At 35.7% G+C, this 12,525-nt stretch overlaps 2 protein-coding genes across 9 annotated transcripts in view; one reads left to right on the top strand and one right to left on the bottom strand.

The window, feature by feature from the left end:
• LOC106152015 (uncharacterized) overlaps positions 1 to 7,687 on the bottom strand; it is a 32,769-nt gene extending 25,082 nt beyond the window's left edge. For 4 of the 5 annotated variants that reach the window (XM_087016797.1, XM_087016799.1, XM_087016800.1 and 1 more), the window contains exon 1: positions 7,550 to 7,687. The gene's annotated coding sequence lies outside the window, so the exon portion shown is untranslated. Of the gene's footprint in view, positions 1 to 3,780; positions 4,009 to 7,549 lie in introns of those variants that run through there. The other variant, XM_087016798.1, reaches the window with a different exon arrangement.
• LOC106152014 (uncharacterized) lies at positions 7,588 to 12,299 on the top strand. Of its 4 annotated transcripts, none has more exons than XM_013525473.2 (9): positions 7,588 to 7,742; positions 8,285 to 8,592; positions 9,238 to 9,366; positions 9,714 to 9,831; positions 10,032 to 10,246; positions 10,604 to 10,782; positions 11,052 to 11,111; positions 11,343 to 11,424; positions 11,660 to 12,299. In XM_013525473.2, exons 2-9 carry the CDS (start codon positions 8,586 to 8,588, stop codon positions 11,923 to 11,925), a joined length of 1,056 nt encoding a protein of 351 aa, XP_013380927.2. In that variant the 5' UTR covers positions 7,588 to 7,742; positions 8,285 to 8,585; the 3' UTR covers positions 11,926 to 12,299. The 4 variants fall into 4 exon arrangements, with proteins under 4 accessions (XP_013380927.2, XP_013380926.2, XP_013380925.2 ...); XM_013525472.2 differs by having other exon boundaries at positions 9,232 to 9,366; XM_013525471.2 differs by having other exon boundaries at positions 8,285 to 8,598.
• Positions 12,300 to 12,525: the final 226 nt, after the last annotated feature.

The raw sequence follows: 12,525 nt of genomic DNA, 5'->3' as shown, positions 1-12,525 counted from the left end.
AGACAATTTTCTGAGAACATGTGATTCAAGAACTGTCAATGACACTTAAACACTACTGAGTTGATTGTCCTGACACAGGTGTGAGAGCTACATATCCCATGTCCAGTTATTCACTGTTGCTGACAACAATAACATAGGGGTAGACTAGGGTCAAATGACATACTGCTAGCATGTATAGAACTGCTGATAAATTATAGGTTTGAACAGGAGAGGGAGGATTGGGGCAAGGGAAGTGGCGTGTGTGTGTGTGTGTGTGTGAGATAATACAGGTGGTCACTATGGCTATCTCCGTAGCAGAATTGCTACAAGATCTTTTCATATATTTCAGACATTAAATTCAGGTATGTACAGTAGATGTAACATTTGTGTTGCGTGTTTGTATGTGCACATACTATATATAAGCATATTGTACAGTACGTGCCTGCCTGTGCATTTCCCACCGACCCCGGCGGGGGGGGGGGGGGGGGGGGGGGGGGGGACGTTAAAGGAGATTTTCTAGCTTTTTCAAAAAATATCTTCAGTTTACTATAATAGCCAGTAGGAGCTCTATTTGTATTTTTTTTTTTTAAATTTCAAAACATAAAATATTGAATGATGATCTGACAAAGATATAACACTCAAAGAGAAAAATCAAGCTGAACGTAAGTGTCTAGTGGGTCTGCTTCTTCAATTATTACTTAATTACTGGGTTAACCTTCAAAAGTGGAAAGGTTGCAATGCCATGGAGGGATAAACAAGCAAAAAAACTTCAACTTAAGTCCCAGAAGTGTAGAAAACATCAAGTCTCAGCCACTAACTCAGTAACTGGACTTACTCTTAATAGTCATTCTCATTTGGGGAAGACAATGGAAACATAAAAATATTTACAGACAAATTTCTCACTGAACTTATCTATCATAGAAATCTTTTTAATACTAGCCAGTAACTTGACTAAAAGAAATTATGGTAACTAGTATATCCAAAAGTGAGCTTACTAAACTGCCCCCCTCCCTTTCTCTCTAAAACAACTCAGTTCCATATAATCAGATTCAGTATGTCTCATTGAAAATAATTACCATACATTCAATATTGATTGGCAAAGCCGTGCTACAATATGCCATAGGAAAATTCATCACCAGGCACCTTATTAAGGTGGTCATAGTTCTGTTAAAGATTATTGGCCTGTATGAAGCCTGGGTCCCTACATACTAGTATCCAGACACTGAGTCAAGACCTCCTAGTTGCCTACTACAGGCATTCAAAAGAAGTTGATCCATGGACTAACAGAACTGTGGATCAATTATGGTTGACCCACTTGAAAGCTTGCCGCATAATCCCCCAAGAGACACTGACTACATTCCTCGCGTTGACAACATGGCAACATTTCGAGTGGGTTGGCCCCATTTGCTCCACAGATCTGTTAATCTGCAGATCAATTAACTTTGGTTATGAATAACTATACTGTCTGAGGTTTCTGTTTAGGGCATGGAACTCGGCATTGGGGTGTCATTGCCAGGTAGATTTTGCCAACACAAAAATCCTATGTAGAACCACAATAATACCAAGGACTGCCCTAATATATTCTAGGGATAGGAATTCATATCCCACTGGGATTTTTAAAACCTGTCTAATACTAGCTAATTTCACAGGTCAGCTTGTGCATTTCTCATGCAAAATATGGTGATATGAATTACTCCTGGGTTCCAAAAACTTCTAGCTAAATGCTTAAAATAACGATTACCTTAAATGGATCTAGCACATTCTTTTTGACCTAACGATTATAATTTGCAACGAAGATATATTTCTCATCCATAAAAGAGGTAATATCTACAAGGTAAAGTGGTTGTTCTGGTGTGAAGGAGAATTGATGACTTGTGATATTGACTGTGTGATCTAAATGAGATCATAATCCGTGGCTAATACGACAAAGTGTAAGCAATAGCACATCAGAATGCACAGCTGACTGGCCATGTTATCTAAGACCCCATTCCCACAAACATCATCAGTCTACATAGATCGACTCAACTCTGGAGGGGACTCTCCCTGACTGCAATCATGTTAACTGCATGACAAGTCTCCTCTTGTTTCCAATGACTCATATTATCACCAGTTTTTCTGTATTCTACTTAATGCCAGGAGGACATTCTGTTAAGCCGACTGCAGTCAGCTAGACTCTCCACAGAGTTGAGTTGATCCATGAAGACTGATAGTGTCAATGGAAATGGGGTCTAATATTGAGAGCTACTGTAATTACTCTGAGTGTCTGGAGTGAATCACTACAGCTGTGCAAGGAGCTCCATACTCATGCATATTGAAATTAAGCTGGAAACAGAGCTACAATGTTCATGAAAGACGAGTAGTGTGGTAGTACCTACTGCAGCAGTATCGATGAAGGGGGATGGGGGAGGAGAGATATAAGCAAGTCTGTCATGCAAAAAATATGTTTTTTATGTTCACAATATCTTGGTTTTCCATCTTTAAAATAGCGTTTTTTGCAGAACCCACCTTATGCCATGGTAATTATCAGTTTATTCAGTTACTTTAAATAGATATATGTTAAAACCAAAAAACAAACGCTCAGGCACGGTCAGCTCACGACTCCTATCTTCCAATTCAGTAACAGTTAACATAAACTGATCCTGGCATAACCGAGCTATTTCGAACAATAAATGTCTTTTATGAGACTCAAATAACAATTAGGAAAACCTATCTTTAGTACTGCAACAGTTACAGTTTTAAACATACTAACCATTAAATAAAAACATGGGTAAGATGGAGGATGAATCCATTAAGATTTATCAGCACAAACTTTTCTCAGAAACATCTTATTATTAATATAGAGTAAAAAAATCCAAAATTTACAGTGTTCCAAAAACAAATCCCCCAACCATGTACCAGTAGTCTTAAATCTAACAAGCCTCAAGACCCTGACAGTTTTAACTGTTTTCCCATGTCAACAGCCAATTTGCCTGTCAATATGAATCGCCCTTGAAGCAATACAGGCATATCCTGAGTTGCATTTAGCTGTTTTTTTTTTCCTTAAACCCCAATGGGGCTATTTTGCTTGCCATATGCACTCAACATGTTATTTAAGCCTAAAAAATGCTCATAATCTATTATATGATAAAACTTATCAAAGTCAGGCAAATCAACAAGATGACAGCTAGATAAAAAGCCACTGTCACCCAACCATACTAATAAGGATACCCCCCCTTCCCCAAGTTTGCTCTACCTAGTTGCATATGACCTATATAAACTACTTTTAAATGAAAAAAATTAAATAGACACTGGGCTTCAGAGAGTGTGACCATATTAGTATTGTCTGTCAATGTATGTACTAGTAGCATACAGTGAGTCTTATAACCAGGTAACATTTTATCATTATGACATTCTGCAGCTTTCAGCATAAAATCCAAATGTCATACTTTTTAAAAACTAAAATACATACAATATGATCATATGATCAACATCTAAAGCGAGTTGGGCAGCATGTGACAACACTCTCTTCCATTCTCTGTTTGTGACACCATAGTAACAGCTAGGATCTGTATAATACTTAGTCATAATCATTAATGTCATATTATGTCCATCTTGGCTTGACAGATCATAAGCAAACTATGGACCGACTAACAATCTCTCTCTTTCTCTCTCTCACATGCACGCAACCACTCAAACACACACACACACACTGAATTATATTGTAAAATATACACCAATCACTTGCCTTACACTATACTGTATCTCCTCCCAGTTGCACTCCTCCCCTCTTTCTTTACTCGCCAAACCATCCAACTTGCTTACCTGCACCAGAAGACCCCAAAGAGCTGCCTCAGCCTATTATCTCCAATTTGCCACAAATCTATTCTTATAAACACACACACAAACTTCCCCTGTCTATCTCCTGCTCAATTAGTCCAGCTTAACCCCTGCACAATGTTGCATCACCTTACACAGGTACGCCGCTACTCCATCGATTAAGGTTCTCATTAAAGAACATCCCCTGTAACTAAAGATGTGGTCTGGGAGTTTGTGTTGAGTCAGAGCTGCTAAACACACATCTATTGTTTGGTAACAAACTGTTGAATGCCTCAGTGTAGACACAACTCTTTTGCCAAACAATCACATCAGAGAAGTATTAGTTGGGAAAATACAATGCGGGTGAAGTTTTTGTTCATCTTGCTGCAAAAGGACTGGAGGACGAGTCACTCCAATATGAAAATGTTGATCCTTTTTCTTTTTTTGCTCTTTCTGATACCAGACAGTTTCTTCACGGGAACAAGGAATTTGCACTTTTCATGAAAGTACAATTTAGATAATTCTGAACGTCTCAATTTAATTCCAAAAACTTGAAATTCTGAAAAAATACATTAAAAAGTTGTTGAGATCCCAATGCCCGTCCTATGCACCATTGCTAGTTTTATCTACTTTTTGGTTTCATTTTTAAAACTTCTGATAACCTTGTTTACCAACTCCCTTCTTTGAACTAATAGTCACATGACTAGTTACTGGTATATCTGTGTCATTGGCAAATGCCTTTTATATATAAATAAAGCCAGTACTAGTATACATATTTCCTAACTTTTTTTTATGGAAATGAAAACAGCATCACGTTGCCAGCTATACAAAGGGTAAGTTGCTTAGTCAGTATTGTTCACTTCTTAATATACAAGGTAACTTACGATAATGCCTTTTTTGTCGTCTAACTTCCTAGATATTTTCACTATCAGTTAAACAATAGAACATACTCAATAATATATATTTCACTGCTTTCGATACTTCTAATACAGTTACACGTGATTCAATAAAAGGCATATTTCATATCAAAAGGAAAATCTGCATGTAATTTAACTATACAAGTGATCAAAATCCCTTCACATACACACACTGTCACACAGAAAGAGAGGGGAGTGAGGAAAAAGGGCCCGAAAAAAAAAAAAAAATCTGTCAACTTAACTATTTCATTAATGACATACAGCCAGTTTTCCTCTAATAAACATAACACCATTCATGTCAATTCATAATGGAAACTCCAATATTTTCACCCCATCAATCCATAAAAGTTCCATTAGTCAGGGACCTCTATGTAACATTACCATATGTTAGAATAGGAATTCTAAACCCTTGGCACAGGTCTGCTTGTACAGTAAATATTGCCTTGCCATTGCTTATTCATATCAGGGCTATTAGTTGGCCCTTCAGGGTACAAGGACTGGGTGTTCAACAAGATGCTCATTCTCCCACTAAGTATAAATATTTTAGTTTTTCCTCAAATTTGTATCAAATCATGCATATGAGTAAAGGTGTACTGCCACATTTATGAATGTCCATTCAAGAGTTTCTGAACTGCCTTCAGTACAAAAAGGAATATATCACGATCTGGAAAACTGTTATAAGTTCTGTGTATTGTTATCTTAATGGAAATTCCTATCAATATTCTACTCGGACCATCTGCTGCTCATGGAATGACATAAAGTATGGCTCTCAGGTCTTAGCCTTTCACTCTTTCTTCAGCAATTTACATAATTCTTTACACATAATTTCACATAAATTTTTTTTAACAAAAGATAAGAAAAAAAGAGGAAGAATACTTAACTATAATAAAATCTACATCTTTGTCTCATATATAAAATGGCAAGATAATAATAATAATAATTTACAAAACAAGATTGTCTTAAATGAAAAAATCCCATTCAAACCACAGAAAAGACCTCTATCTTCTTTTCCCCACTGTTCATATTCCTGCAAATATTCCAATTTGTATACCTTAAGTACAATATAACAGTACAATATCATTTAGTTCTAATCCCTCCCTCCTGGTAATCATGTTAATCCCAAGCAACTGCTCATATCCCAGTGGACAGCCTACACTCAAGGAGATCTCCACAGAGACTGTCCACGGTATAAAAGAAGACACAGTGCTCATAGCCCTAGGGTGGGGAGCATCCCTGGTGTGTCATTAGGCAATTAGACATCACTGACTCTCATTAAACAATGTAATTTAACTCAAGTGATTATGTCCTGGATATATGGAGCTGGCCTAAGGATGGGCATCACATAGTATTAATTGCTGAATTCATCAATGTTCCTGTAGTTTAGTGTGCATGATTTACCTGTCAAACTGTATTTTTGCCACTACATGCTGACGCATGAGTTGCAAAGACTGTAATAGTCTATTTCTACATGTTAAAAGTCATACTCTGACAAACTATTCTCTTAACCAATAAAAAATATCCGATAAGTAAAAAAATTTACATAATAAATAAATAAACAAATAATAAATGAGTACTGAAACATGATGCTTTACGTGTGTAATATCTGTAACCCCAATAGTGAACTTTACCCTAATTTTTCTTTTCAATTTACTAGTTAAAAACTTTGTAATGTTGTTTTAATACAGGAAATCCCCTTTCAAGGAAATTGCACTTTCCTTATCAAATTTGCCAAGATCAATTTCTCCAATACTTGCCCAGTTTCACTCTCTCTCTTTCACACAAGCATGCAAGCATGAACACACACACACACACACATACACACACACATTTGCTTTCTATCACACCTTGACTGTCCACGACTACATGCATGTTGCCAATACATCAAAGCATTCAAGCAAAGGGAATTATTGGACAAACAGAAAAGACATGCAAATATTTCTAGTCAACACTTCCAACAAATACACTGATATTTGCCACCTGATCCAATTAGCCACTTGTCCACAACCTAATGCTGTGTATATATTATATTAGAAATTACATCAAGCAAGTCACGTATCTTGTGCACTATGTGAAGAGTATCTAGCAGTAAACAATTCACACCAAGTCAACAGGTGCATTTTCTACTGAAATGACCAAATAACACTGAGCTGAATGATGGTTTATTGCCCAATTACTTAGTATATGAAATTGATGATGCATGTAATTTATGACTAATTACATCCTACTAGATTCTAAATATATGCAAGATAGCATCTGATAGAAACCAAATGTGACCATAACTTTAAGTAGGATTATGTGGTATCATAAGCATGCTAGTTTTTACATGTATTTGAGGTCCCCCTTCATCTTTCCCAAATGTCAATACTTCTTCAAAATTAATTATAAATTACAACTTACTAGTGAAATCTAATGGCTTGAAAGAGTTCCCTTCAAAAATTAGTAAATGCAGGAATATTACCCCCAAGTTCATCCAACAAATAATGCTTATCTATATCTTGTTTGGGATTAACATGAACAATTACCTAGAACTACCGTAGTAGTAGATCGTAGCAGCCACTACAAATATTTTCCAAATCAGTTACTAGTAAATGAACAGTAATTTATGGTGAGGTAATGATCTTCTCGCTTCTTGTGTTCACAAAGCAATTTTACAATACCAAATTAAAAACTGTTCGTTTTAAGGACTCTGTGTGTTGTGAGTAAGCATGCAATCACCGCTGTCATCAACTTTCTCTCTCGAAAAAGTCAGTTTCAAAACGGCAGATGATCGATTGAAAAGGGCGAAATTGCAGACATGCCCAGCAATATTAGAGATTTTATGTAATGACAGATAAACGTTACAACGACAAATTACTCACATAATTTGAATTTGCTTGAATGTCCTGTTCAAGGTAGTCCCGAGAATTCCGTGATACGATGATTCAGTTATAAGGTATTTAATTTTAAATTTTGACTCCCCGCCTCCTCAAACGTCCATATTGGAACAACGATGACGCATGCGCAGATAATGTTGTCAAGATGTCTGCGCCCATGGCGAGTCAGCTTGAAGCGGTAAATATGATTTGTTGAAACCTTATGCTGCATGCGTAAGCAATTTAGTAACTTCAAACCAAGAATCACACAGCAAAAGATAAAATTACGTCTTACAATAGCTAAAAATTTTGACATGACGTAAAGAAAATTAAGATCAAAATGCAGCTTGCAGGCCCCAGACTTAAAAAAAAAATGAATGCTACTTGTAAATGTACCTCCAACTATATGACTACAGTCATTGCGCACTCCGCTTTTAATTTCAACGCATTTTCCAACAAACGAAATTGCTTGAATACCTATGTTCGCGTGCTTTTAAGGCACAGTTAAGGTCTTATGTGTACCTAATAGTAGTAATAATACGTAATAAACTTCAAGTCGGTCAATCACTTATCTGGTGACACCAGTGGTGTTTGCTCAATTTATCTTTGAATTGCATAACTGCATTTGGTGTATGGAAAGTCAACAGAAGCCTCTTCAATTTTACAAGGGGTGGACCAGTAACAACATTAAGTTTGTTTTATGAAAATGCGTATTTAATGAGTTTTTGACTTATTTTCCAGAGTTTTACCATATCTCAAAAAGTGAAATGTAACTGTCTCATTCCTTGCCCCAGGTGTGTCTCCGTGGGCTGCAAATGTACCCAAATCTGATGCTTTTCACAAGATCATCTCTTCTCTCACTCCTCCCCTTCACATGAAGAGTGTCAGGTTATCAGTGCAATATTATGCATTATCTCCCATGGTAAATAAGTGACAACATGGCTGACATGGCTTTCTGCCCAAGCTTATCTTCCTTTGGGTCTGTTGCGCCAGTTTTGCTGGAGACAGGCCTGAACATTTCAGAGGTGAAAAGTCACTCAAGATGGAGGGTAAGGGTGAGTTTGCTAAGTGTATAATTTCCATATTATCAATTTATTACTTTTTATAATGGGCAGTATAAATAAAGTTGCAGCTTTGCATTCCACACTAGCTTCACTTTTTCATTAATGCAAAGAAGTCAGACAATTGAATAAACTTGTTATAAACCTGAAAATGACAGTGTTGGTGATATTTTCAGTCTTTTAGAAAACAGTCAAATTATTTTCAAATGCCGCTTTAATAAGGTGATATAAATTTTAAATGAATAATTGGAAGACTTTGTCTTCATGAAAAACTGTCAGCGTGGATGGAAGGTTTTCTCTTTGGATAAACATGTTTTACACATTTTCAAAGAAATGTCTGCACACACATTGACCCATATATAATGGGATATTTACTGGGTTATCAGCATGGTATAACAAACAGCAAATTGCTGTAGTATTTACTTCACATTGAAAGCCGTTACAAAACTTGCCAAGCACTTAGTGATGTTACAACTTCTGAGCTCACACTTGGATAAATAGTATTATTTGAGCCAAGCATCTCAATGATTTTATTCCGTCTAAGATTAATATTATTATATCAAGTATGCTACATGTAGGTGTGACTTAGACATTCAGTGAACTAATTTTTAAAAATCTTAATTCCAGGTAAAGGTCTTAAGACAACTGTGGTTGGCAGTTATCCTAAGCCAGACTATTTAAAGATTCCTGACTGGTTCAAGACCAAAATTCCCAACTATTCGGCCAGAATGTATAACCAGTACAGTGCAGAGGAAGCTAAAGGTGAGGCCGTGCTGCCACCTATATTTCAAAATGTAAACCATATGATTGTACAGCGTACATTTGGCTTAAAACATAGTGGGTTCTTAAGTTTATAATATCCTTATGTCGTAGGAAAGTACATGTAACCCCAGTTCTGTCTGTTATATTTGTTCTTTTTCCTGTCTACATGATGCTATTTGCTCCCTCCTCTTGCCATTGACATTTACTTGTATTATTTTTATTCTGAACCAAATTATATTTTTTTGCTGGACAGCAAATGTTGAAAAATTAAATATAGTTTTGACTAAAATACAATTTTATTTTTATGTATTATGATGTTTGTAGAGCTTCTTTATTATATACTTCAGAATGTGAAGAGTCTTTGAAAAGGGCTTTGAAGGAATGCATGGAAGAACAGTCTTCTCTTGGGATTGATGTCATTACAGATGGGGAAACAAGGAGAGAGAACTATATTTATCCATTTTGGTTAGTTAGAGGTCATCTCACATCAGGATGTTTAATAGTAAATCACTTCATGTGTTTACTTGACTTTTGTGGAAAAAAATCTGACTTTATGTTGAAACTTCAAATTTCTATTTCCCTTAAGTGAACAATGACATAATTCACATCATCATGTTTAATAGCACAGCACAGTGTGTTTTAAAAATTGGAAAACTATTTTACAGCCGTGCCTTGAAGAACTTCAGTTTTACGGAGCTGACTTTTAAGGTGTATCGTAATGGTGCCACAAAGAATCACGTTCCCACAGTGATTGGTCCTCTGGAGCCAGCCAGTGCTGACCCCTGGTGTGCAAAAGAGTGGCAAGAGAGCCAAGCAATGACCAAGACTCCAGTCAAGTATACTATGCCTGGACCTATGACCATCATAGGAAGCACAGCAAGTATGGATAAATTCCTATCATAATGCTATTTAATGAGAGTTTCCTGATTTCCAAACTATGAAATGCAAGTAGGAGCTATTTTATGCCTCTTACTTTATGAACATTTTAACATTTATCAACAAAATATAAAGTAACAGATTAATAAATAAATTGACTTATAAAGATTGAAAATTCACAGATGATATTCACAAAATAAACAATAGTCCATATTCAGAATCATCTTAATGTTTCGATCTTTTTCGTTTGAGTCTAGTTAATGCCCTATAACATCGAATAGGTGGCAATTTTGAATTATGCTTTATAATGAAAGGTGTCAGAACTTCCACAATTATTTCTCATTATTAAGTTTGTTTGTAGACAAGTATTACAAGACTGAAAAGGAATGGAGTTTGGCCCTTGTGAAACTTGTGAACAGAGAGGTGCGTGCACTTGCTGCTGCTGGCTGCAAATACATACAGATTGATGAACCAGTTATGGTGCGAAGCCCAGAAATTGCAATGGATTATGGGATTGATCACCTGACCAGATGTTTTGAGGTAATGCTATGTTTTAATCTCATTAAAAAAACATTTTCCAAGCAGAAATTTTTTGCTCAGTGAATTTTTATAAACTTGAGAAAAAATTTAAGTCTTCAGAAGGGATGCATCTTTCGTTACCTTGTTGTTAAGTTCTAAATAAAAAAGTAACCTGTATTATTATATTTTAAAGACTACTTTTTCTGCATATGTTTCTCTTAGGTTTTCATTTTAAATCTTTGTTTTGATATTTTTAAATTGTAGAAAACATTTTTTGTCTGTGAATTCAGGGTGTTGGTCCAGAGGTAGAAAAGACAGTTCATTTATGCTGTGGATATCCTGCCTATTTGGTAAGTTTCCCCACTGATTTTATTACATTATGATTACTTAAACCTACCTGTGTGTTGAAAACTATACATGTGTAAAATTGAAAAGAAAAAGCACCAACACACATACTTTGTGGAAAAATACTTGATTTAATACTATCTTGATTTAATTTAATACTATCACCCCCCCCTCCCGTATTGTGGTTAAATATACACCTTCAGTAACAGTAAGCATACAAAGTGTATTTGTTTCAGGATCAGACTGATTACATGAAGGCAGATAGATCAATCTACATGAACTTAGCAGAGAAACTAGACAATTCTGGCCTCGATGCATGTGAGTGTTAAAAAACAAATATGTCTTATGTAATTGGATGTTGGTGTCTAGTGAATGAAGAAACCCCTATCTTTTTGCATTATCATCCAGAATTTTTCATAAGTAAATGAAAATAATTGAAAAGTGACAGTCTTGTTCCAAATGGTCACATTTTTCAGGGTAAAAATTCTGTATCATCTTATTCCATGCCTTGTTTTCCTCTACCCAAAATTTTTCATAGTGTTTTTATTTCTAGTTTCTATTGAAGATGCTCACCAACATAATGATCTCACCCTACTTGAGAAATTCAAAAAGACCAAAGTAATCTTCGGTGTTGTCGCCATTGCTAAAAGTCGTGTGGAGACAGTGGAGGAGATTAAATCGCGTGTCATGGAGGCATTGAAGCACATACCTAAGGAACGCCTCATTCTGGCCCCAGATTGTGGTCTGGCCTTCTTACCTCGAGATATTTTACGTCAAAAGCTAAGCAACATGGTGGCAGCAGCAAAGTCGGTAGTTTGATGTGATTAAAGTTAGATATTGGTCACATTATGGGCAGTCAACGAGGAACAATCCTGGGTTCAATCCTGGGTCTGCAGTCATAGATAACTAGTAATCTCTCTAACAGCTACACACTGCCTTTAATGTTTAGGTAAATCTGTTTTCTTTTATTTTATTATTTTTTAAAATAAATTTTTTGACTGGACTTGAGGTAATAACACAATACCAGTAATTTTTTCTTGGTTTGCTCTCCTAGAAGATATTTTTGCAGACAAATAGATGTCTTATTTATTTATTTATTTATTTATTTATTTATTTATTTATTTAGTTATATTTTTTGTACTTTGAAAAGTATTTGAATTACTGATAATGACAATAAAATAATATGGAATTTGGGTGTAAAGTTAATTTTTTTGTTGTTGATTTAATTATGGGTATTTCAAATTTCACTTTTCCTGGTAACTACACATCACTGATAATCTCTGTGGTAGATATTACCATTATGTTCATGCGGTACAGGGGATTTGAGATAAAAAGAGGAGTCATGGATAAGAATGACTTACTTCAAGAAGTACTGTCAACTGATTTCTAGAAGCTTAACACCCTTTTCCCATACCTAGG

This window comes from Lingula anatina, chromosome 7, assembly GCF_051362555.1.
Source record: "Lingula anatina isolate TDL-2025a chromosome 7, LinAna3.0, whole genome shotgun sequence".
NCBI lineage: Eukaryota > Metazoa > Brachiopoda > Lingulata > Lingulida > Lingulidae > Lingula > Lingula anatina.
This window is presented reverse-complemented; position numbering and strand designations above follow the sequence as displayed.